Source organism: Egretta garzetta, unplaced genomic scaffold, assembly GCF_000687185.1.
Source record: "Egretta garzetta isolate BGI_Z169 unplaced genomic scaffold, ASM68718v1 scaffold442, whole genome shotgun sequence".
Lineage (NCBI taxonomy): Eukaryota > Metazoa > Chordata > Aves > Pelecaniformes > Ardeidae > Egretta > Egretta garzetta.
Genome location: NW_009258961.1, coordinates 2,161,126 through 2,188,955, shown reverse-complemented (window position 1 = coordinate 2,188,955; position 27,830 = coordinate 2,161,126). Strand labels below are relative to the sequence as shown.

Below are 27,830 nucleotides of genomic sequence, written 5' to 3'. Positions count from 1 at the left end.
TTTTTTTTTTTTTCCTTCTTTGACAAAACTTGTGCTATATACTTTAGACAGACAGACTCCTGTACTGATGAGGTAAGCCAGAAAGGGAGATGTTACACATCTGCCTCAGCAGACAAGCCCTGGGTCCCATGTGATTATAAAGTAATTAAAAACCATTTGATGGGAATCAGAACTCAGCTCTATATACTGAAGTGCATCTTGAACGTTTAACAATAAATGCCTTCAAAGTTCTGAATTACAAGTACTTCAAAACTGCCTGTCTTTAAAACAGGAAAATAGGTGCCTCCAGCTTGAAATTTTCTTGAGGGAAGAGAATCAGTTTGCCACTTTAAATAGGAGACTACAATTCTAATTGCTCTACTGTTCTCTACAGCAGAGAGAAATCAGCCATCACTTTATAGCAGTTATAACTGAAGGATAAGTGAAGACACCTTCAGGCAGACTAACATTAATGGACTGTAATACTGTTTATGAAGGCTCTGCTGAAGGCAGAGTGTAACTACAACCATCTCACTGCTGCCAAGGACAGGAGGAAGGCGGGGGATGTGCTAAACAACAGAGATTTGGAAGAGTATGGTTCCACTCTAGCATGGTTGTCTACTCGGAACCAGGCTAGGCCAAGCCCAGCAGGCTCCAGCCCAGGAAGTAAGCTCTCCCAAATCCTAGGTGTGTCCTTTCTGTGTTTCCTTATATCCCATCACAGGGGGGCACCTGCTCCAGCACAAGACAAAGCTGGCTCTGTGCATTCGTGCAAGACCGTGTTACAAAACTTTCTTCCCCTCTAAGCTGCAAGAGCTGCCAGCTCCTCTCACGCTAGAGGAACCAGAGATAGATAAGGATTTAATAGAAGATAACTGTTAGAAAGAACCAAATTGAGATTCATCAATTTCAAGAAAACAAACAGATCAATGCTGTCCATTAAAAAGAAACAAGAGGTACATCTAAGAGGACTCACATCAGGGCCTGTTTGGCCTGCCCCTCTCTACCCTCATCTAAACTGAAGATTCATACACCTTGAAGGGAAAAAATAATCTTGTATTTTCTTTGGATTCTCCTTTTGCTGATACTCCTTCCTCTTAAATCAAAAACCTTTGTACAAGCTATTATCTATGTAGCTCTGTATTGTGTACCTTTAACTATTTTTAGGGAAGTGGGGGTTTTTTATTCGTTTTGTAATGTACTTTTCCCAACACTGACTGAGCTTCTTTCCACTGTACTGAAGTACAGAAGATGATGAAGAAATGCCCAAAGGGGGCCTCATCACTGTGAAATCTTCCTTACCCTTACTTTTAGATTGACACTGCGGTTCTAAACAATCAAAAGATGAAAAAAAACGTTACTCTAAGAACAGAAAGATCATTTTTCCCCTCACACTTCAGGTTTTTTTAAGCAATCCCTTCGTACAAACATCATCAGTTCTCCAAAATGCTGTTGTCTTCAACCCTTTTTCTTATAAGGAGGAAGGCTTGCCAGCCTCCACAAAGAGGGACTAGACTAGGTCACTTCAGAGGTACACAGCCTACATGGCCGATGAAGAGGACTGCCTGAAACCACACCAGTCCTCTTTATACCATGTTTTCATTTGAGTCAAGGAGGCCTAAAAAAAGAACAAAATAGGCATCTCATTTTTGAAGTGAGCTTCAAGAGGTGAGCAATACCATCTCTCGGTGATTAATTTCTCGAAAAAAACAAAAAAAATCTGAGCATGCTATTAATGAGAACAGCTGCTGTCATGAATGTTTAAATTAGAAAGATTTTTTTTTTTATTCAGCTGTAAAGCAAAAGATCCAGTACTGGACTACAGAAAAGGCAAATTGTTCTGTGAGTACTAAAGTTAACGGAACTAGTTTTCTGCAGATTTAATGCCTACAAGTCCTTTCCCTCATCACATTTCACTGAAACAGCCCAATGCTTCAAAAACTGCTACATGACTGAGTACGGGGGTGGAACTGACAGACTGTCCAAATTTCCTTCTTAAACCTGGTTTCTTGTGGAAATGAGATTCACTAAATCAAATTTTCAAGATTTTTTTTTTATAGCACATTAGCACTTAGCACTCTTAAAGAAGCTAGGTAACAACATAATGGTGTACTCCGAGATACCCATTACTCAGTCCCTGTTCTCCAAGGCTGCAGATGGGCCATGTAACATGTTTCCATTTTATGGAAACCCCAAACAAAAGAAGCTAGGTAACAACATAATGGTGTACTCCAAGATACCCATTACTCAGTCCCTGTTCTCTAAGGCTGCAGATGGGCCATGTAACAGTATGCATTTTATGGAAACCCCAAACGGAAAGCGCAGCCTCAGGAGTAGAATCAGTTTACTGCTCTTAGCAGCACTACAGAGACCCATGAGGTGAAGCAACAGCTGTTACTTCCTCTGCCCTCAACATGTGCTAGGGGACAGAACAGTATTGTTTCATGCTGTCATCTGAAGACATTAAAATGGAGCTCCTAAAATGGATTTACATCACCCTAACTATAATTACCTTTTATCTCTAGATGCAATTGTCTGACATCGCTGATTATATAAAATGTGTTTGAGTAAGCTGTAGTCTCATAAAACATCCTGAACATAGCCCACTGTTGTAAAGACAACCCTGCTGTAAATAAAACAAGTACATTCCACTTACACTAATCAAGACAAAATTACCAGCAGATATTTTTGTAAATCTGCAACTACTGTTGCTGATTAGGGATAACAACATAGTGTAGAATCAAAGTGCATGTTAAAAATTTTTGAAACGCTGACTGCATTTTAAACGCCCACAAAAAAGTATGTGCAAACTGCATGCAACTGTACCTTCTTCATACAAGTCTTCCAGCAAATAAGCTTCTGCTCTGTCTTTGAGGGCATTCACATTGGTTGGCTCCAGCTGCAGAACTTCTGTACAAACTTTTATGGCTTCTGTAGCCTGCTGATTCTAGAGAGGAGAAAGTAAAACAAAATTGATGTAGTTGTGGGGTTTTCGGGGGTGGTTTCTGTTTGTTTTAAGGAAATTGACAAGAGACAGAAGCAGAATTACCTTTGATAAACAGTGGCAGATCCTTTCTTTGGCACGAGTAGCATAAATTGGGACTTCTGGCTCAGTTTTCATTACAGAATCATATTTACTGATAGCATCTTCGTACCTGTTTAAATCATAAAAATAAGCATAATATCATGAAATGTAGTAACTATTTTCAGGTTGTTGTGATTTACTTACAAATGTTAAAATTCCCCGATTTTTCATATCCTTCTAGCAATGTACCTTAACTTCAATAGTTTTTAAGATGTGGTGTGAGAAAAACTGTCAGCCACTTCAAGAATTACATCCCCATTCCCTTTCCTGTACTATGAGACAGAATAGCAGGCGCTATGCCTGGCAGGCTTTTGCAGAAGATAACAGCTACCGTCCCTCAGCATGCATAGACAACAGTCTCTAGATTTGCCTCCTGTCCAACACTCCACTCTGTACTTGAAAAAACACATCTCCTCCTCCAATATCCGAGATGGACTAAGTCTGGAGCCTTGCTGTGAGCACTATACTATTTGCATTTCTTGGTACCAAAAAGTTCTTCATGCCAGCTTGAATTGGGCAGCTGTTTTCTCCTTTCTTCTTCTCCTCCACAAGTGGCACAGTAAAATATATTTTTGCTATGAAGGTTTCAAAGATGCTGAAGTTCCATGGTTTGAGTAAGAAATGGATTAGAATGTTCACCTAAAAATGCAAGCATGTGATTGAACCCATGGGTTGGTACAAGCTAGGAGAAATTCAAGCTCTCAGAAGACTCCCTGAAAATGTGCTGATACTGGGTTAAATAGAAGACTAAAGTGAAGAGTGTCCAAACGGACTGCTGACCTAATAAAACTGTCTTCAGCTGTGCCGATTCACATTCCTGATGTACTTCATTTTAAAAAGCCACCTTGGCAATATTTTATCACTTGTTAGGGGTCCTTACAGTTGGATTTTACATGTTGACAAGCACATGATACTGAAATAAAGCAAGAAGTAGAAAATACAGAGGCATTGTCTATCATGCAGCAGAGTGCATTAAGAGAAGCCCGTCAGTCATAACCACTTTTGCTCTCAAGGCACTGCAGAGTTACTAGGTGGTTTTAGTCTAAAGATGTGGTCCATTAATCACAGAATAAGTGAGGTTGGAAGGAACTTCTGGAGGTCATCTGGTTTAACCCCTCTGCTCAAGCAGGCTCATCTAGAGATGGCTGCCCAGGACCGCATCCAGACAGATCTTGGAGATCTCCAAAGTGAAGAGACTCCACAACATCTCTGGTCAATCTGCACCAGTGGAAACGAGGGGGTGGTGGAAAGCATTTCTTTATATTCAAATGGAATTTCCTGTTTCAGTTTGTGCCCATTGCCCCTGGTCCTGTTACTGGACACTACTGAAAGGAGCCTGGCTCTGTCCTCTTTGCATCCTCCTTTCAGGTATTTATATACATCAAGCAGATCACCCTGTAGCAGAGAAGGCTCAGAGGGAACAGTCCCAGCTATCTCAGCCTTTCCTCACAGGAGAGAGATGCTCCAGTCCCTCCATCATCTTAGTGGCAATTTGCTGGACTTTATCTTGCAGTAGCTTCATCTCTCTTGTACTGGCAAGCCCAGCACACCAGGTGTGGCCTCATCAGTGCTGAGTAATAATATATGAGTGCTCACAAATATTATCCCTATCTGGGTCTTACTACCTGCTCCACAAATAAATTAAGTATGCAAAGAGAAGACAGTAGCATTAGAAGGAAACAGAATAGGATCGTCACTATGTGAGTCAATATTTATTTTAATTGTAATTTGAGAGCTGTGCTCAGTTATCCACTTCAACTGACAGATGCAAAAAGCATCACTTAATCAACTCCTCAATCAATAGTAAGTTGGTGCCTCAGTAGTGATTTTTTTATTTTTTTTTAATAAAGCAGTGAACACTTACCTGCCTTCTCTGATGAATTCCTCTGCTGACTCAATCTGCTTATTGAGTTTCTTTACTTGCTTATAGAGAGAGAAGCATTGCTTGTGGTCTTGGTCTAGCTTCAGACACTCCCGGACTTCACTTTTTGCAGGGAGGTAGGGAGAAAAACAAAACAAATAAAAAACAACCAAAACAGAAAGACATCACCACACATTATGAAATTTCACTTCGGCTCACAATGCAGCATCTATATCTAAGTATATCTTATGATGCAAAAAAAACCCCAAAACCACAAACCCAAAAACCCCACCCCAAAAAACAAATTCAGAGAAGAATAAAGAAAAGATGCTTATCCCTTTACTGATACCATTCTGTTCTTCAACAGCTCTCTCAATTGTACTTACAAAAATCTTAAGATTTGGTTATTAACAGAGGAAGTCCATGTGTGGATTTTGAAGGAAAAAAAAAAAAAACCAACACACCCACCTATTCTTGAAATCACTAGGCTAAGTGATGGTGAGCTACCGAAAGTCACCACAGAAGCGACCTATGAGCTCCAGTGATTAAGTATGCTCTGGAAAAGGGATCCATAATGCAAACCAATTAGTTATGTGGCGTTTACTTTTGCCCAGCTATAAAATTAATGTTTGCAGTTACAACCATATACAGTTTCCATCCACAAGCCTTTGTCATACACCACCAAGAAAAGAAACTCAGGCTTTTTCAGTTCCCTTCACCTCTTACTGAACAGATTCTGTGGCAGAAACCATATTGGAAGGAGTCTGGAGATGCAGGTAGCACATCCAAGATGATGAGCTGCACAGAAACCACTTGTGTACAAAATGAAGGATTGTATCATCTGTCCAGCTGAGCACAGAGTATGAAGTTAGCAGTCCATATTGGGCAAGGGCGGTTATCTGCAGGACTGAATAGGGCTGTATGGGAATAACACCTTAAACTTAACGAATACGAATAGGAGGTAGGACATTATAAAAAAACCCGAAAAATCCAAAATACTGGACACCATCTGCAAAAATGAAAGATTGACAGCTCTGGATCCCCAGCTCCTCACACTTGGATGCTCCTGTACTTTTTATGTATTCTTAAGCTTGTACATAACTTTTTGTTTCTATTCTTAAAATAAAAATCTAGCCCTAAGACTTAATGCATACATTTTGTTTGCATTGTAAACTTAACTTGAATGGAGGTTCAAGGTTAAAAAAAGGCTCCACCAAAGCGAGTTTAGAGAAGCACTTTCTTCTAGGATGGAGAAATACAATAAAGGCACTAAACATCAGCAACTCTGATGGACCTGCACTATGGCTTCTGTTTAAGAATAAACAAGATGCTAGGAACCACTGATGGCTGGTCTGCCAAGAATGGTGTCTTTGCTTCCTGTTCTTAGCTTCTGGAAAGGAGCTTCCTTTATCAAATCCAGATCAGAGTTGCTACTTTATCCAAAAACCAGACAACATAGATATTTCCGAGTTTATCATGACCTATATCATCGTATTTTCTGTCTCAATTATGATTACAGCAAACAGTAAAATTACCTGAGTGATAATTCATGGTCCCCAAGCTGATAATATATTCTGCTGATTTTATAGAAGGCTTCAGTGTTATCACTCTTTAATTTGGCAGCAGCTTTCAAGTCACTAATGGCTTTGCTTGGTTCCCCTTCCTTTATGTAACACTCAGCTCGAAGTTCTCGTAGCTCTGCATCCCAAACACAAACCTTGAGAAATCAAAATTAAAGCTTGATTTTGGTCCATAACACTTCACTTTTTCTCCCCAACAAAAGAAAAAATCCCATTTAATTTCACTTTGCCAACTGCCAATAGCATAGGGTTCAAGCTGCATGCAGAGTGCATGAAATTAGCATCTCTGCTTCCTGGTGGATGCTGTGATGCACCTGCCCAAAGAGAAAACAAAGGCCTGAAAAATTTGTAAATGATTCAATGAGCTCATGCAGGGAGATGAATTAAATCTACTGGCACTGCTTAAACTGGGACAGTCTGTTCAGCCTCCAGGGAAGGATATCTGAATCATAAATTATTATATCTTCCAAAAAGAATAGGGGTAATGAGCAGCAAGGACCAAGCTGTCAGTTGTCCTCTAGAAAGAAGCCTGTGGGTAACATTCAGCTATGCAAGATTTGATCTTGGTATTTGGATTTTAAAGGTCTATACAGAAGTAACAATGTCACAGTATGGCAAGACTAATTACTTAAAAGGAATTGCCTATCATAATTCATTTTAGAGAATTTATTCTGGGTCTTATAATTTGTTTGTAAACCATCATTTTAGAGAATGAGGCTTTTCCGCTTTTCCACATTCTCTCCCCATAAAGAGAGTGACAGTTTTGTCACCAAAAACTAGAATGTTGTAAATTCCAAGCCCATGTTAATTTGTATGTGAAGAGTCATAGCAGTTAACCATCTTAATATATATTTCTATATGACACACAAAATGCCTACATGATTATTTACACTTGTACTAATCAGACTACCTATACTGATTAAGAATCAACGAGCTGAAAATCCAGATAGCTATGTACATTTTTAACCGTGATTCTTTGACCTTTTGTTACTTCATTTTCTCAAGACAAAAGTTGCCTGCATACAGGCAATGAAAAAATTCTAGATAAAAACCCCTCTGCCTCCTGTATTTGGCAAAACTTCGCTGGTTTGAGAACAAGATTTTTCCCAGCTTCCCCAAGAACACTAAACTGTGGAAGAATGGGAAAGCATAATCAAAGTTATCTGTAATAGAAGTTTGGCTGAAGTTGTATCTTTAACCCTAACTACAATCTATTATTTTGACTTTTTTGCAGCTAGTGCTCAGCATTCTTCACTCTCCAACTTCATTATGGACTCCTGGTGCTCAGCAAAACTGAGCCAATTACACCAAGTGTTTTCACATCAGTGAAGAAGTTATTAAACAAAAATACACAAGATGTCAGACAGAAGCTCTTACTTCCCTTTCACAGTGCCATTTTACTTAACACTTACTGCCAAGATTTCATCAAGAAGAGAAATAGCGGCTTCGTAATCCTCTTGTTGGTAGGCAGATAATGCTTGTGAATGCAGGCGCTGTAGCTCATCAGATTTTGTCAGCTGAGTCTGGGCTTCTTTTTCCTCATTATTGCTAGGATTGGATTTGAGCTGCAAACATTAACAAGGAGAGAGACTAAAATCCTTGTTCAAGGACCTTTTTGTCCCATTAATAATCATATCATGGAGAACTGACTAAAGCCACAAATAAAGCAAAATTAGTTTTAAAATTCCACTGGAAATGTTTCCAACCCCAAACTTCAGAAGAAGAAAGACATTTTTAGCTTCAGTAAGAGTTGTCTGAAGTCTGAGAAATCTAATCCCACAACCCCCCCGCCGCTTCATCATTTACCATTTGATGCATCATACACAACAGTCATGCTCCCCCCATCACCCCTGGAAGCCATGGACCTCTCAGCTGTAGCCTAGTTAATTCATCACTCGGCAGAGATTCCCAGCATCAGTAGAGAAAGTTAATCCACTTGGCATAATCACATATCTCACTTTACGCACAATACTTATTTATAAATTCATGACAGAAACAAACACAACATGTCACAGATAGTATTAATGTAAAGCTGTGTTTCTTCTATTTCCCTCAGAAAAAGTGGCGACAGCAGCAAGTTAAGATGGGGGAAAGGCTTAACCGGGATCAGCTGGGAATTTATGCATTTTGCTTCATATGTAGTTGTAAACAATTCTAAAGTTCTGTCTACAAAGACTCTCTCAAACTCCTCCCTCTGAGCACGTAGAAGGGGTTACATTGTACTTGCCTTCATTTGTTTAGGCAGCTTTTTATTTTCAAAGGAAATAAAAAAAAAAAACAAACCAAAAAACAAAACCAAAAACCAAAACCCACAACCCAGCCAAAAATATCTCACAGGCAACTCTGCTACCACCCAAGAAGACAAATACGGTCCAGGAAAAATCTCAGTCATTCCCTTGCAAAGCCACCGAGTCATTTGTAAAATTGGTGTAGCTTGAGTAAGGCACCAGCTTCGCACTTTTTACTGACCAGAATGACTCCCAAAGTTTTAAAAGGGGCAGACCAGCAGGACTTGCTTTGTCTATCTGCTTGCTTTAAAAATCAAAACTTGCAGTACTTTGCATTTTATGCACAGAACGTTGACTGAAGTTACCAAGTCCTCAAAATCATCCAGTACCTTTTCTTTCCTCCTTTATCTCGAAGTGGTCCCTTCACTTTCCCTCATCAGTAAGTTCTCCAAACACTCCTATTCTGTGCTTAAGTCTCTAATGTAATTCAACAACATCAGCCCTCGGAACTCCTGTAGCAAAAATTTCCCCTGGTTCTAACACTTAAGTGTATGAAAGGAAAAAGCCTAAATGCAACATCAAAAGCACACACAGGTCCCACCTCTGTCTTAGTTCCTTCATTTAAACTCTTTTTGAACCTTATGCAGTTGTTTCATTTTACTCTGGCAAAAATCAAGTGTTATTTAGACCTGAGAATTCTCCTTTATCCCCTAACACTGTCTTTCAGCAAGAAGAGAGGAATGCGACCAAAGAGTTTTCTTTGTAGGCTAATTCCTAATAAGTCTCAAAAAGCTCTTCTTCTGGTTAGAACAACAGAAACTCTGCCTAAAAACCCCTCTTGTAGGCTAATTCCTAATAAGTCTCAAAAAGCTTTTCTTCTGGTTAGAACAGAAACTCTGCCTAAAAACCCCTGATGTTGTGCAACCTTTTTCTCCCCCAAATCTGGACCTTGTATTAGAGACAAAATTTCTGCACCTGTAATTTTAAAAATTCCAAGACTACAAAACTCTCTGAAGTTCTGAACTCTTTAGTTCCGTCTGACTTGCTTAATTTTCTCCCTCAATTTCTCAGTATTTCCCTCTCTTCAAAATTAAGAGCTTTTACTAGGGATGAGCTTTATGCTTCCATTTAAACATCACACAATAACACTGCACTCCTTAAACACACAGTATGTTTCTTGTAATTTATTTGGAGCAAAACAACAGTGAAGTATGAAAAGCAATGTTACAATCATACAGCCAAGTCCAATAGTACTAAAGACCATTTGAGTGAAACATCCTAGATAATCTTAGGTAGTACAAACTGTTCGGTTAACAAAGAAAGGGAAACTCCTCAAGCCATCATTCAAACTAAAGCCATCAAGTGTTTGTGTGCTGCAGTACGATGAAAATATACACTCAGAAGTTCTTAATAAGTAATTAGTATATTGCCATGAGGTTTTAATCAGTAATGTTAACTAACTAAAGCAAGAAGCAGCCTGTTCATTTGGCTCCAAGAAAAAAGCTGGTAATGTGATGCAGTTGTTTGATACTCTCATTTTGATTTACTAACCCATTTTTTTCTGTCTCTGCCCTGTGGTCAGAGGACTATCACATCACTATCAATAACTATTCACATTTCAATTACTCCTCCTCTTCCTGTGCAGCAATAAGCTTGGAGGTGGCAGGTCAGAACAACTGCTTGCACTAAGCGTGCTAGATTTCCAACAAAGTATTAAAAACCCCTTAGCTGAATTTAATACCCATCTAAGGCAAACCTAACACTCCTCTACATGCTTCACCAATGGCCTCAAAGCACGAAGTCAGAAGCTATACTCTGCTCAGGTCTGCTGGAGAAGCACACTGGTGAACATGTTCTCAGCACAATATGCTTTGCTGTCTTTGAGGTTTACTACATTTGGATTAGAACACGAAAAAGTTGCAATTTCAGTTGCAGCAACAAGAGCTAGCCATCTGTTACAGCAGCTTTCATTCACTACCAACCTCCCCCCCACCTGCATCTAATTCCCTTACAGAAAACAAAGCCTAGTATACAGGAATGGCTTTGTTACTGTATGCAATTCTCCATCACAGATTTCGTACTGTAAATGCCGCTTTATTTTATAGCCTCAGTACAGGGGAGAAACACACCCCAGGGTAAATAAAACCCCACTTTTTCCCCCCTAAGTGAGCAAGATTAAAAGGAACACAATCATCATCCCCACTCAATTTACCAAGTCAAGCTTCAAAAGTATTTGCATATCTTTCTCCCTATTACTTTCAATGAGGTGACACACAATGTAAGATTTACACATATTTTTTTTTTTAAAGTTCAGTCTGTGGCTTGTAGCTGATAGCTGTACAATATAACTCACAACAAGTAGGGCCAACCTGCCTAGGAACTTTTGAAATAGAATCTCTTTGTAACAAGGTTAACAGATCCTGAGTAAATGCTGTTAAGTCACTCTGAAGAAGTCAGCAGACACTAAGATAAAACACAAGATGCGTGCAGAAGGACCAGGCCTTGCCACTCAGGAGTCACAGACATGAAAGAGGCCCAGAGGTCATGGAAAACAACCACTGACAGACCCCTCCACAACCACCACTGAGGACCCGAAGACTACGACTCCAATTACTGATGGGGAGGGGAATATGTAAATAAATTTCAGGAACTCACTGTCATAAGACAACTTTTTCCAGGAAACACAATGAATATGCATATCTTCATCCTATATATGGTATAGGATTTCGGTTGCATGCATGCATGCATGTTAGGGGGAGTGATCCCCTGTGCGTTTGGTGCCTTCTAACACTTCAAACAAGTCTTAGAAGGTCGTCTTTGCTGACTTTTACAGTAACAAGGAAGCTGGCTTCTTCCAGAACTTTATCTCAAGGACTCGGCTCAAAACTTTGCAACATTACCTTGCTGCACCCAGGACAGTGGGGAAAAAGGCATTAGTAGTTCAAATGATGAAACCCAGCATTTTTTTGACATCTAGAAAGTGCTTAGATCACTTCTACTCCAAGTAGGCAGCGTTGGAATGGCTGCCTTGCATTTGCAGTCAAACATCAAGTTTTTTAAAGTTTTCTGATGGGAAAAGAATTTTAATGAGCTAAACAATTCATGCTGTTTTTCAACAAGCAGCATAATCCCCCCTCCAAACCTGCCATGCTTCATTGTATTTCACATGTCCGTCAACATGGCCTTTCTAACAATACACAGAAGTTACACCAGCCACACACAAGGCTACATGAGAAATACAATGCAGCACTACTTCAGAAAAATACTGCTAATAAGAGGCCGTCGATACAGCCAAACTGGCATACCAGCAGTGACAAAACACTGAAGCAAGGCCAATGTTGTGTGTTGTTGCATTTTGTGTTGGATGTTGCTATGAAGATGCCACATGCCAGTCTGAATTAATGCATTTCAATGTGTTGCACCTACATGTATCTTGTAATTGTGCTTTTTTGATCAGCACTATGCTTTTTATTTAACAAAAGCTTTACAACATGCTAAAAAAATGGATTCCCAAACACAGAACACTTAACAGGAGACGGAACTGGAAATCATGAACATGGAGCAAGTGCCTCCTGCCTATTAAGTTTAGTAAAGACTTTTCGCTTCATGATCTTTTTTTCAGAAGTAAAGGGAAGAGTTACAAAACTCTTCTGGGTGAGCTAATTCAATGGCTTACCACAACCTGTCCTGCTTTCCAGTGACATAGTCCTACATCTTCCTTTGCAACGGCCCATTAACAATACAGGAAAAGGTTGGGCATTAAGTACAGTAATCCTGATGAAAACAGTTGTGGCCACCTTTAGAAAAAATACCAACAACTCAAAATCCGCACTCTCAAAGAGTATAGATTAAAGAGATACAGGCAATTCACCTGTAGCATTTGAGTATCTTAGTTTGTATTATAAACAGACACTATCAACTTGAAAGACTCTTACATACCGTTGTTTAAAACCCAAAATATTGTTAAAAAACCCAAAACATTACAGACACACTGTTCCTATACTTCTTCAGCACCACTAACATAGGCATACATCTACACATTCTAATGCTATTTTATTTTCTTGTTTTTCACACTGGTAAATACACAGACAATGAAAAGAAACTGATTAAGCTTGTGAAAAACATTCTGAGGGGAACAGAAGGAACCTCCATGGTTTGTGTTACCTCAGATCAAGACATCCATGCATGCAAGAACAGAGAGTGCATTGACAGAGCAATATATTAGGTAACACAACTATGATGTTAGACAGATGGAAAAAAGCAAGGAAATATTTAAATGCCTCTTATACTTTACCCAGAAAGCTGCAGATAATCACAGTACCAGAGGGGAATGTATTTGGAAACCATCTAATGTTACGTTGATCTAGTTAAGAGAGCTTCAAATACCCAACCCTAGCTTGCCTAGTAACTTACATCAGGTTAACTTACAGTGCTGTAAGATGGGCTCCTCCACCTACATCCAAAATAGTATTATTACACATACCAACCAACCAAGGAAAACTATTGTCCAGTGTATTTTACAACAGCCAAGGGATTTTCTATTTTAGAAAACAAGAATTTGCAGATGTACAGTGCTCAGTCACTTGGTCTTGGCTGACACCTAGTGGAGCTGGGAACAGCACCTTCAGTTGCCAGCTTTTAAGTGTTTATGCTTTCAAGGGAGACAGAATTGCACATTTAGGACACCTCAGTTTACAGTATTTATTGCAACAAACTGCAACTGTGAACATTACAGTCAGTCTAAAAAAAAATAAGATCATTTAAAAGAAATATGACAATGTGGTCCTTTCCACACTTTCCAACAGAGTAGGCAAAAGTTCTATTTTTGTGCCTTCTACAGAATTCATAACTCAAACGCTTGTCATTTTCTCTAGGACACAAGCAGGGCCTCAGACAATATTACAAGGCGTATACAAAGGGCTGCCAGGATTTGCATTGCTTTTGTCACCTTTTCAGAAGGCCTTCCATCAACCAAAGTATACCAATATTCCTTTTATTTTCACTAAAGATCACATGCTTAAAGATAAAATAAATATTCCAGGGCTTTCATGGATTGAGGCCTTAGATATGAATGTTGATGTGCCCACAGATCTGTTGACTTCTATTATTCAGAAACTACTAACCAAAATAGAAGGAACTTGATATTAAAGCATATGAACACTCAATGAAATTTGGAGCAGAGAAATAAATACTATTTATATACTGTGAGCATTGACTTTCTAAAGTCACCTAAGGACTCCTGCTTAAACCCCATTCCATCCCGGGTACTCTGAACACAAGAATTAGACCCCTCTGCTGACACCTGTTGAAAGTTGTATTATCCTCTACATCCTAGATTTCCAAACCGGTAGCTGAGGTGCAAAGGAAAAAGCTAAAGAGCTTCTGAAGACCAATTTAATTTTAAAGATTAATTCTAAAGAGTTGTCATCCTGTATCCCTAGTCAGAAAAACAACCTGGCTCATGTAAGGAACTTCATCAGCTTGGTGCATCTGTTGGCTCAAAGGAGAGGTTTCTTAGCAATGTAGTTTTGCTTAAAAGCTCAAGGCATCTCAATCACACTTTTCAGCCAACAGCGAAGTACAGAAGAGGAAAGAAAAAAAAGGCAATGTAAAAATACTGACACTGCCTCATGACACAGCCAGTATTGATACGCCACAGGGCGCGGGACATCCAAACAGAGAAACTGCTCTGCTTAGCAATCATACAACTTTAAAGAGCTTTGGTGTGCTCATGAAACTTTTCCCATATACTATAAAACTGTTTAGAAAGAACTTAAGGATTTTTTTTTTTTTAATTTTCCACAAGTATACACCAAAGAACAGTTTTACTATTATATGTAAAGAATAGTTTCAATAATTCTTTTAAGTGCTGCACAAAACCACTGCTGTTACAAGCTGGGAAAGTTTACCTGTCATCCTTTCCTCTGTTTAGACGTGCTGATTTTTTCTTACTCTTTCTCTCCCTCAAAAATGACTGCATCTCCTAAATAGCTGAGATGACTTTCAAGGAGCATCAGTCCAAGACAGGGAGGAGGAGGGAAAGTTAAAAAAAAGCTTTCCAGAGCCTCCGCTGGGATTCAACAGACTTCTGGAATATGCTAGGAGAAGACAGCATTTTTCAGACAGTTCATTACGTCAGTCACCTTGCAGTTCTGGTAGGCATGGAAAGCAACGCTGATTACACTGACTCTTAATGCAAGCATCATACAGTGAATTACAAACCACCTCACTCCTACATGTCTGTCCTTGAGTAGTCCACATAAAATTATTCTCCCTAGTTTCCACAGCCTGACCTGATTTCTCCAACTCAAAGGTGGGGAATATTTTAAAATCTGACCTACTCCATTGAAGTCAACACCTGACCCAAACAAACAAACTCTTGTGTGACTTCAGACAAGGGATAACACATCTACTACCATTCAAGGGCACACAGTCTACTTCAAAGAAGGCTGCCTTTACCAGAAGAAAGCCCACCTCATCTATCCAACTATTTCCTCAGGTAAAAACTTAGCACTGAAGGTAAAAAAACTCTCATATCTGACACCACACAATTCACTTCTGTAAGCATTTGACATCCTCAGGACCACCTATTTTAGATAATGTTCTGAAGTCCTGCACAGTAAAGAAAGTGGATTATTTCTCTTCAGATTAAGACTTCCCTTTCAGTGAAGGGGGATGGATGGGGTGGAGGTTTATTTTGTTGGGGTTTTGGGGGGTTTTTTTGTTTGTTTTGTTGGGTTTTGTTTGGTTGGGTTTTTTAAATACAGCATTTCCACCCCATCTTTCCATGATACTCAACTACTGCAGAGTCAAACATATGACCAGGCAGGCTGCTCCATGCCTACTGACTTACAGTGACTGTTTGCAGATTTAGAGCCTATGCACTACTAATGAATGACAGCCGAAGTTTCTCTCCAATTGAGGTCCAGATTTTGACACCAAAGTTTGCTGATGAAAGCATTCTAGTCAGCTGATATCCAGCCAACAAAATGAGAGGATAGAGGGCTGTTCATATGCTGACCTACATTTACTCAGCTAAAGAGCAGAATCATAGATTACACACTCAGTTCACATGTAAAACATGCAATATTATGTATCCAAGTCCACAATTAAATTCTAGCCTAAAAGCTACTGAGAACCCACTGGCGTTTCTTTGAGCCATATCTGCCCTAGGAGTAGAAGGAACTTCCATTTCAAGGTACAACTTATTCCTTCCAGCTTCTTGACAACTGACTTACAACATGCATCAAAGCTTCCTAGTTTGGCAGCAAGATAAAGAGTCTGGATGTAAAAGTCTTGAAATCATTTAGAAAGATATTCAATCCCTATACCAGCCTTCCTCCTTCTCTCTCCTCCTTTCATGTACAAAAACCCCCAAAGAAACACAGAATGTTAATAGATTTCACAGTATCGTGACTCTGGCTTCCTCTCATCTTGAGATTGTATTTAATTTCATATTTAGATGCAAACATACTGCCAGAGTAAACAAGGTATTTTAGACACACAGAGAACCAGTAGAATCATCAGACTGACTATCTGAAAATTTAGAAGAAAACAAGGGAAATGTCTCAAATATATACATGTTCTACTTAAAGAGTCATGATATGTAGGATAACCTAATCCCCTCCCCCATACAAGTAAATTAATCTATTACAAAAGACTATAATATTGGCTTATTCTGCTTGAATATACTGTACTTAACTGAAAATTGTACTCTTCAAAAGAGACTGATTGCCATAGTCTCTAAGTACATAGGCAACACTGTTCACACAAACAAGGAAACTGGAAGCAAGATTAATGAAGGTATCTTTGTAAGTCAGCTTCTGAGAAGAAACTGTTCTACTTCGGATTTAAAACCTGACTGAAGACTAAAACTATCTCACTGACTAAAGGCAGCAATCTAAATTTTTGTAGCTGGTTTGGAAAAAAAGGCAAGCTACTTGACAGTTGACTGGGGAAGCATTTCCATATGCAGTATTAAGCAATACTCCAAGAAACAATAACTGCAAATAGATGCATACACAAACTCAGAATCAACACTGACATCACATAATTGCTCTTGCAGCAACTATGTCCTCAGTTCATCAGAGCTGAGCAACGACCCTCATACCTATAAAAAGCAGCCTGGGGAGCACTGCCAACAGGGTGGGCCAACAGAGCATGGCACAGCAGTTTTCATGAAAGGGCACACAGGAAGGATGCAGTCGCCCTATTAGCTCAAGAGGGGAGTTCAATTGGTGGTCATCACCCTCTCAATGAGCTTAGCTATGGTATCCACCCAGCAGAAAACCATGCCCTCTGCACTTGCCAGAATGGATATGGCAACCCAGACAGAGCTCCCATGAAAAGATGCAGCCCCCCAGGTCTCAGGCGGCAGAGAGTGCCAGAGCCTCTCACTGGTAACGGACTGCAGTAGTGAGAACAGTTGCGTGAGGTGTGACCAGGTGGACAATCTGCTCATCTTGGTGGCAGAGCTACAAAAGGAAGTAGAAAGGCTGAAGGAGCATCAGGGAGTCTGAGAAAGATAGACTGTTGGAAGCATGCTCTGCCCTCCCTGAGACAGAAACAGGAACGGCAACCAGAAAAAGAAACAGGATCAAGGGGACCTTCTACCCTCCCCTCCCCAGACTGAAGGCAGTGACTTGAAGGAAACGAGTGAATGGAGGCAAGTCCATGCTTGGGACAGCAGGCAAACCCCCTCCTTGCCCACCTCACCTTCCCAGATGCCTCTGTACAACAGGTATGAGGCTCTAGATGTGAAGGTCAGTCAATGGATGATGGTCCATCTACACAAGAGGTGTCACCAAGGTCAGAAAGGCCCAACCCCCATATCACAACTGCCTCCACAAAGAAGAAAAGCCAGGTTATAGTTGTAGGCAACTCCCTTCTGAGGGGAACAGAGGGACCTATATACCAGACAGACCCTCATCTTAAGGAAGTCTGCTGCCTCCCTTGGGCCTGGGTTAAGGACATCGCAAGGAAACTTTCTAGCCTGGCATGGCCCTTGAACCCATTGCTGTTTTTCCATGTGGGTGGTGATAAAGCCACAATGCACAGTCCAAGGGTGATGAAAAGAGACTTCAGGGCCTTGGGACAGTTGGTAAGGCAATCTGGAACACAGGTTATTTTTTCCCTCTCTCCTTCCAATTGTGGATAGCAACACTGGAAGAAACAGGCACGCCCAGTCTATTAATACATGGCTCCATGGCTGGTGTCACTGCCACAGTTTTGTTTTTTTTATAATGGGATGGCCTACATGGCACCAGGCCTGCTGGCGTCAGATGGGATTCACCTTTTTCAAAGGGAGAAGAGGGTCTTTGCTAACAACCTAGCAGGACTCATTGGCAGATGTTGAAGCTAGACTTGAAGGGGGAGGGGGGATAATATCAGGCTTGCCCATGACAAGCTGTGGGATGACATGCCAAGGTTAGAGGGACAGGGTGCTAGCGAGGGCCCTCAGCCTGTTGCTCTGAGACATGCTGGCTACGCTGCAGCACACAAAGTCTTATGGAGATGAGCCAGGGGCTCCCAAGGTAATAGGAGCCAACAGGGAAACACCAGTGAAATACCTCAAAGGAATTAAGGGGTGTTCCTCTAAGAAGGTGACAGGGCCAACAGCCCAGCTGAAGTACTTCTACACCAAGAGATTGAGTGTATCCTCAACAGGTTTGCAGATGACACCAAGCTGAGTGGTGCAGTTGATACACCTGAGGAACAGGATGCCATCCAGAGGGGCCTGGACAAGCTGGAGAAGTGAGCCCCTGTGAACCTCAGGAGGTTCAACAAGGTCAAGCACAGGGTCCTGCACCTACGTCAGGGCAACCCCTGGTATGAATACAGGATGAAGGGATTGAAAGCAGCCCTGCAGAGAAGGACTTGGGGATACTGGTGGATGAAAAGCTGGACATAAGCCAGCTATGTGCACTCGCAGTCCAGGAGGCCAACCGTACCCTGGGCTGCATCAAAAGCAGCGTGGCCAGCAGGTCGAGGGAGGTGATTCTGCCCCTCTACTCTGCTCTGGTGAGACCTCACTTGGAGTACTGCATCCAACTCTGGAGCTCTCAGCACAGGAAGGACATGAAGCTGTTGGAGCGGGTCCAGAGCAGGGCTACAGCACCTCTCCTATGAGGACAGGCTGAGAGAGTTGGGGTTGTTCAGCCTGGAGAAGAGAAAGCTGCAGGGAGACCTTAATGCAGCCTTTCAGTACTTAAAGAGGGCTTATAAGAAAGATGAGGACAAACGTTTTAGCAGGGCCTGTAGCAACAGGATAAGGGGTAATGGTTTTAAACTAGAAGAGGGTAGATTTAGACCAGATACAAGAAAGAAATCTTTTACAATGAGGGTGGTGAAACACTGGAACAGGTAGCCCAGAGAGGTGGTAGATGCCCCATCCCTGAAAACATTCAAGGTCAGGTTGGACGGGATCTGAGCAACCTGATCTCGTTGAAGATGTTCCTGTGCATTGCAGGGGCATTGGACTACATGACCTTCAAAGGCCGCTTCCAAGCCAAACCATTCCATGAGTCTATCATTCTATGACTTCTCCCACATTTGCAAACAACAGGGCTGCACTGCAGTCAGACACACAAGTGCAGACCACACACTCCTAAGAAACTTACTGAGGAAGCAGCAGCAGCCAGAGGAGCCACTGCTATGGGAATTCCAGAATAAGCTACTATAGCTTTGCTGCAAAGAGTGCCTGGTGCATTTATACCTGCAAGAGCAATTCCTCCCAACTGCCCTGCAGAGTGTACAGTGTAACTGCTGTGTTTTTGTTGTACATACTCACTAGTAAGATTTCCATTAAACATCTGTAATCTGCAATGCAGAACTGCTTTCATCACACTTCAAAGAAAGCCAACAAGACGGCATCAGTTACACTTGCAGATTCTGTTTATTTTGGCATAAGGGACATGCAAGCTGTTCAAACTAGCGACTCTTGAAGAGTAAGCAAGAATAAGAATGAATCTTGTTTATCCTCATGCTTACGGAAATTTTGTACAAGAGAGGGAACTGAGTTTCACATACTCTCTGAGGAATTTTGTTCTGGGGTTAGATCAGTTTATTTCTGCAGCGTAAGGCTGAAATGCACAAAACACCCATTGAAAGAAAGAATAACCCAACGGAGTTTTAAGTGGGTAGTATCCAGCTGTGCTTGTACGGAAACTCTGGGCACTTCCTGATCATGGAGAGAAAGTATTGTCAACACATTCATGAAAGATGGAGAACTCCTCTGCAGATGAGAAGACATGCAGATGCACACCACTGAAATTCATTGATTTTAACAGCCCAGTGACTACATTGAGAGCTCAGGCTCCTTCTGCAATCAGTGAAAACAGATCAACCTCTGAAGGTTCCTACCTATGAAACCTCTAGCGATTTCCCAGGGTGACCTGGATATAGTGATGTAAAGCAGGGTTCAGTTACATACTTTGAGTCCCATGTCACTTATCCTTTCTTTCTGAATCAAGATTGCTCCCTAGTATAGGCATCATCAAGCAGAGATCATAAAGTGCCAGGCACACAAAAAAAAAAAAACAACCAACTTTTCAAAGTGCTGTGCTACTTCATGCAACACTTCCCGATTTCATCTTCATCATTAAACTGCAACTTTATCAGTCATTTATTCACACAAGGTAGCTTAGCTACTATACCTTAAAAGAACAGCAAAGACAAACTCAGGTACACATACCAATATGCTCTAGAGCATCAGAGTTGAGATGAAACCTCAGCTCATCTTAAAAGCAGTGATGTAGTTCAACTTAGGCCTCCAACTTACCACATTTTTAAAGTCATCCTCTGCTTCATCAAATTTTCCTTGCTTGAGCAGTAAGTGTCCTCTCTGTAATCTTGCCTGAAATAAAACAGAAGAATTTCTTTTGATTTACAAATTGGAATTCAGCAAAGTATGAAAATAAGCTTCAGTTTCCCTTAGCAGCAAAAAAAAAAAAAAAAAAAAAAAAAGGTTCATTTTACTACAGCTAACATGCTGAAACAGAGATCACAACACCCATTCTTTGTCTTCTCAATTTGTCGATGTTCTTATGAGACCTCCTTGGTAGTAAAGGATCACTCTGCACTAGAACTGAGGGACAAAAAGCAGCCACAGATTTTATGAGCAGTTGCAACTCACAGAAAGAACTCATTCGAAGAGTTGCATAAAACAAAGTGAATGTTTACCTTGCATCACTTTCCAGATTGTAACTGCTTATAGTTTTTAAGAAATTAGCAGAAATAATAAACATTCTCCACATTTAATTCTTTCACTAAATGTTCAGAATAATAGACGCTATATAAAAACACAAGTAAATGATTTAGAAGATTTTTCTTTATGATAAGAATGTTTTCATCAACAATGAATTTAACATTTGCTCCTTCATTGTAAACTATACAGGACATGCCACTGCCCACGGAAAAGAGAGATGAGAGAATGAGATGGAGAGGACTTCAGCAGTCTCCAACTAGCAAGGCAGTCTCCACATACAGTAAGCAGGAGTGAGCAAGAGGTACGTAAATCTTAACTTGCAACAATCCCATAGGAAGGCAGTGAGATTAGGACAGTTCCTGTGGAGAAATGCCTCAAGTCAAATGCTGATTAAGACAGAAGAAAAACAGAGGCATCTGTGTGCTGCCTTCCCTCCCTCACTCTCAGAGGGCAGAGCCTTAGTGATTGAGAGAATAACCACAAGCAAGAGAAGGGAAGTGTTTAGCACAAACCCATGAGGAACATGGACTTAATAAAACTACTATTAGTTGTCAAAATAACTGGCTAGACTGTACTCAGCATAGTTGCAAATGCAAGTACATACACCATTGCTATTATTTTATCCTATTTAAAGCCTTCTGAGTGATAATGTATTTTCTATTTCTGTTTCGCAAAATCTGAAAAAGCAACCTTCTTTGAAGCAGGGTTTTTTTCTTACGCTTGAACAATCTTCAATTCCAGTAATACTTACTGATGTGAAGTCCTGCTTTAATTCAACCACCTTACTTAAATCACGAATTGCTGCTTTAGATTTGCCCATGGCTAAATACACTGTGGCTCTTCTGTAATAAGCAATGTAGTTATCAGAGTCTCCCTCTGCAAGTGAATGAACAGTAATCAGAATACTATCTCAAAACAACTGTAACTTTGGGTACAGTGAAACTGTAATGACTAAAAATATATTACCTGAATTTTAAGCCACTGGAAAAAAATGGTAATTTATTAATAAAACATAACATTTGTAACATTAGCCAAGCAATATTTTCTATGCAGTTTATGTAACAATAAATATTATAGAAATACAGTAAATGCCAAATAATTAAGAGTACTGAAGCTGAAACACGTACATGTTTTTCAGCTTTGTACAGGAAAACAGCCACCACATACTAACCCTTTATCTTCAGCTGCAGGCCTACATTTGAAAGCATGTTCATTCATCATTCTCCATCCCAGTCCCTGTCCATCATACAGGATACAAGCAAATAATCCCCAAATGACCAATATGTTAGTCCAGTGCCACGACAGACACATAAACCCTTCACACCATCCACTGAAATAGCAGCAACTTCTGTCTTTAACATTCAAGTGGACACCAACACCCCCTCTCAATGGCAGACAAACACACATACATTATCAAAACCTGAAGGCTAACTTCAAGGCCTACACACTCCATGTTGTCTGCTGGTCGAAGTACCAAGATCCAGCAATTTTAACACTCTCTAGGCTGACACATATATGTACACCCTTACAGGAGACAAATATCAGTCTCTGAAACCAAAAATTTTCTTAATGTTCTTCTCTGTGCAGTATTTCAAAGAAAACAGATGACAGTTACTATGGGCTCTCAAGGAAAGGTAACTTAGATCACCCAACCATCCATATGCAGTGGAAGACAGTAAACATTTTACTGTGCTATTAAAAAAAAAAAGTCATCAATCCAGAATCTGTAGACAAGAACATCCATATCTGAGGAAGAAAACAAGGATTTATCTTCCTCGCCTCATTTGAGGTTAAAGGTGAATAAATGGAACAAATAGCACAGCCAAAAAAAAAAAAAAAAAAATCTTAGTCGGAAGCAGAGCTTCATAGCTGGCCACCTCCATTACCACAACACTAGTTCAGTTCTCACTGGAAAAGGTATCTGCACTCTTTCGCTACAACGTCTTGGCTGTGGAAATGCTAACATCTAGCACTGAAATTTAATAATAACTCCCATGCTTGTATGCCAGCATTATGGACATCAAGTAAATCCAAATGTTACTACCTTTAAAAAAAAGGAAGTATTAAGTCCTACTGCATGCAACTAAATGTGTAGAGTAGGCACAAATCAGTAGCTGACATTAAGGAACTCCATTAATATAGAAACGATGAAAGACAGGAAAGAGCTAACCCAGAAAGCACATCCCAGCACCAGACTGATTTTTCTGACAGTCAGAATATGGTTCTTCCTCAGTTCCCCAGTAACAGTAATGAACAACAATTGACATTTACTCAGAGAGAAGGCATAAGCCATCAACTTGACGGGACTGAAGACAGAGTTGAAAATTTAACTGAAGAGAGAGAAAACGGACAGTAGCTTTCTTTTATTTTAGATGTTTGCAAAAAAGAAAAATAGGCTGGCTGAGGCAAGACAAAAAGATCTATTTACCACAGTCTACAATGCTGCAGTACAGGCAAAAAAGGATTAGAGAAATTTCTTCTCCCCTCCTCTACAAACACAAATTGTGCTTAAAATCTTTTCAAAAAGGCATAATACAAAAAAAGAAAAAGAAGTCTGATGGAAGTTTAGTCAATCAAGCTCAAATCAACATCCAACTAAGAATCCCATCAAGGTTACAACAGAGGTGGTGACACCATAGTTCTACCAGCTGCTCAAGCACTGCTGGCAAAGCAGAGGGTTTCACCCCATGCAGGCACCTCACTCCTCATCCCACCTCACACTGCTGCTGCCTTGGCATGGCCACAGACTGAACTGGACTTTTCACCAAATCCAAGTTAAAGCTTGCCAACCAGTAATAAAGGAATAAACCACGTTGTGACACTAACTCTGCTCAGGTTCCACAGGAATGCTTTAGCAGTGACACACAAGGCAAAAAGGAGTAGCAGACCACCTCTTGGTGGAATGAGGAGCTTCCATAGCTCAGAAAAAGAGGAAGTCACCACCTCCACTCCCTTTACGTAAGGGAAGTTGATCTCAGAGAGCTTGTGGAAAATAGTAATAGCTCAGAATCAGCAGATATTTCAAATACATATCACTATTAAGACCAAGGCATGAATAGAAAAGTCGCAATAGTACAACTCATTACTGTGTAATGCCTTGGTATTGCTCTCACAGAGAAAATTATGCACTTGTACACTTTAAAACAAAATCCAACAACTTAAAAAAGTAAAAAAAAAAAACATGTAACTGAGAAATTAGTGTTAATGGACACTGCCCTTTACTGGTGCTGTCTCTATGCTTCAAATCAAGGATTTTAACCAGCAAAGTTGCTTTAAAATTTATAGAAGCACAACATTTAACCCCTCAGTTTGTTGAAAATGCAGATCACCAGAACAAGAACTCACTCACTAGCTGAGTATAAGAGAGGGACAGTTAATATACTCTTCACTACCAGTTCAGTATCTCAAACTTGTAGCATCAGTGTCACTGAAGTATCACCCACTTCAACATTTAAAAAAAATTTAAAAGAACCTATTTTAAATGTTGAGAGTTTTTACAGCATTGGAGAGAAGAAAGCACAGATAAACTCAACCTTTCAAAGACATACTTTGAAAAACTTCATAAAGATAAAACCTAATCTTGATGGGATTAGATATAGGGAATACCTCATCAAACAATACCACAGTCAATTATAATTGCTTCCATACAGCTAGCTTGCAGAACAACAGTGACTTAAATTAACTGCATGATACATGAACATTAACAGTTTCTTCTATCAAAACCAAAGCATAAATATTACTGCATCTGTTGGCTCCCATCCAAAGTGCTGCGTAAAGGTGCCCCAACTTCTGTGACTCATGGAATGCAACTTGCAAGAAAGCAGGATACTTAATGAAGCAAATAGTATGAAAAAAAAAAACCCTCACCCAAAGGTATTTCATTGCAAGAGCCACTTTCCCAAGATACATACCTATAGCCGCATGAAAGTGAGACAAAGCATCCGCTAGCTGTCCAGCAGCCAATAACTTCTTTCCCATTTCAAGTTGTTTTTCTACTTCTGCATTTATTCCACATTCAGCTCCTTAAAGAAAAACAAAAAGGTGGCGGTTTTGAATGACCGGTTGGATTATTCCAAATGCATACCATGATAATACAATACCTATAACAAACAGTTATTGGTATAGAGGCAGAAGTCACATCTTCCCATACTAAAACAACCTGCAGCCTAATAAACACATAGCATGTCTTCATTGCCCCAAAAAGGCTGTTAAAGTAAACAAACACCGTAAAGCACTGCATTGTGAGAAGGCACCAAACATGCATTTCTATTTCTGTCTATACATTCAGTAACATACTTTTGCACATCAAGCTTTATACATCAACTATAAAAACAGTCTGACAAAATACATTTCTATGTGGGCTTTCAATTTCGAAAGAATCTGGAAAAACACTCATAATGCACACACAGAAAATATAAAAAGGCTTTAAGTTTAGTTTCATGACCCTACTGATAACTTAGGACTCAACTGAGAACCGTTAGCTACTGCAGAGATTGGCTTCTTAACTACTGCACTTCTGCCTCATCTTTTCCATGGCAAACTGTTTCCAGAGCTAGAGCGCAAGTTTTGATACAGCCAATTAAAATTCTCACTCCCTTTTCATTTAGCCAGCAGTATGAAAATCATATTAAAGTGGTACACTTTCCAAGTGCCAGCTTTAGTTTAAAGCTTATAAATTGCTGCTGCTCAACCAACAGGGAAAGACTATTGTTGAGAAGAAATGAGCAGCTAAGGGCAAGTACATGCTGTACATATATCAATTCAGCCACAGAGGTTTTTGATTTGTACTGCTTCCAGAATTCTTCAAATCCAGACAGAATTTCACTACAACTTACCAGTTTATGACTATTAAAACTTTCTGTACTATAGACACTATAAACAGTTTTCTTTTACTAAGAGCATACCCTATGCATAAATTTAAGCAAGGTAATATATTAAAACCCTGAATAAATACATTACATTAGAAAACAACGAACTATGATTACTAGGAATCCATTTCCTTCACTCAGGTTTTGTATCGAGCTAATTCAGATAGGCATTTGAATTAATCTTTTATACAAAAATGCAGCAGCACTTTGAAATCGTTTTTTAGAGTCTGAATAAAAATGTTACACTACACAGATTGAAGGGAAGTATATCAAAACTTCTCACGCTAAAAGATGATTAAACAACAAAGTATTTGTAACGATGATCAGAAATTACTGTTCTTTCGAGTCATCAAGATTTTAGATCTAGGAGCTCTTAGCACCTGGGATCTTAATTTAATTTTCCTTTCCTACTCCTTAATACAGTTCATAATTCTTTTAATTCCACATTATGAGAAAATCATTGAGTTGACTATACTAAAATGAACAAAAAGCCCTCTGCATCCACTGGAAAAAGCTCTAGCTGCTAGAAGATTGATAACAATTCAGCAAACTGGATTCAAGGGCTTCGATTATTTGCTTTAGAACAATGACAGCAAACAAATTCATTTTTTAAGTTAATGGGAATTACTTTATAAATAAGTCCTAAATTTCCAGTCTAATTTTTTTTTGTTTAAATAGATGAAGTTAAAATAGTAATTCCTTATCATATAGTCAATTTGGAGATCTTATTAAAAAAAGGCATTTAAAAATCCATTCCAGGTATGTATAGCTCTGAATAAGATATAAATAGCTCAATATATAGTGGATAAGTATTTCTAGACAGTAATTTTTTTCACACACGGTATTCTACTTCAAGGAAGCTTTTATGTGAATGTCCAATTTTCAGAAAAATGGACATTCTTCTTGGCCATTTTGCTGTTTCTCTAGCTTAAAGCTTTGATCATCAAGTAGTCCAATGTCCTCTAAAATGACAAAGCAAGCACCAGAGGGGGGAAAAAACAAACCAAAACAACACAACAAGAAAACCAAACCAAAACTGGAAAACAAACCCACAAATTTCCCTGGCATTGGAAGTATACTAGCAACAAATAAGGCATTAAACCATAAACAGACTGAGTATTTAACATGAGTTAAAACAAGAAAAGAAGTTCTTATGCTTCATCCCTCCTGTCTCTCCCCATATATGAATATCTTTCAAAACCTGTCAGTTTGGAGTGATATCCTAGAAGAGGGCTATAAATTACTCTCTGATGAACCTTCCATCCACCTAAACATGGCATTCAATTTTCACAGAGTCTCAAGCATCTGAAGGAGTGTCCTTATTTCACATTTAGTCACATCAGGATAGCTCCAAGAATAGATTTTCCACAATAAGATGTACCTACACAATTCAGTCTTTCACACACATTATGTTCAGTACAGTTTTACAGTTACATAATACTTTAGGCAGGAGAGCCATCTTTTTCCTTGGAACTACTGAAGATAATAAACAAAGGAAATGAGAAAGGTGACCATTAATAGTAAATAACAAAAGTAGGAGTAACATGGATAGAGAAATAAGGCGAATTGTGAAGGTTCCCTGCAAAACAAGACTAATTATACAAGACATACATTAAAACTTGGCTCTGCACATTGCTGAACAGCATAAATTGATGTGGGAATCTCCAGAAGCAGCCACCATAGACAGTGTAACCATGATGAAAAGTGACATTTACCATAACTACTCAGGAACACTGTACACTGACCTGATAGTTGCGCTGTTCATTCATATAAATCTATTGCTTACTCATTATCTGGCAAACATTTCATTTTCTGTAGGCAAACAACTGCTCTAAATAAACCACCCCACAGCAGACACCTGAAAACCGTAAACATAGGCACAGGAGTCTAAGGACTCAGATTCTGTGTAACTTACTCGGGTACCCATTCACGCTTTGGTCTGGGAATGGATGTAAGGACTCGAGTTCAACTGGAGGAAAAAAAACCAACCAGCCCCACAGAACTCTTTCCAACAGATAAGACAG

At 39.7% G+C, this 27,830-nt stretch overlaps 1 protein-coding gene across 1 annotated transcript; it reads right to left on the bottom strand.

The window, feature by feature from the left end:
* On the bottom strand, positions 1 to 27,830 carry DNAJC3 (DnaJ heat shock protein family (Hsp40) member C3; the record flags this gene model as incomplete). Its single annotated transcript, XM_009634602.2, has 10 exons — positions 1 to 1,597; positions 2,806 to 2,926; positions 3,029 to 3,134; positions 4,929 to 5,048; positions 6,461 to 6,642; positions 7,918 to 8,070; positions 20,513 to 20,587; positions 21,690 to 21,814; positions 24,850 to 24,960; positions 27,722 to 27,830. Coding segments are annotated over 10 exons (1,134 nt in total), but the record flags the coding sequence as incomplete, so codon positions are not given.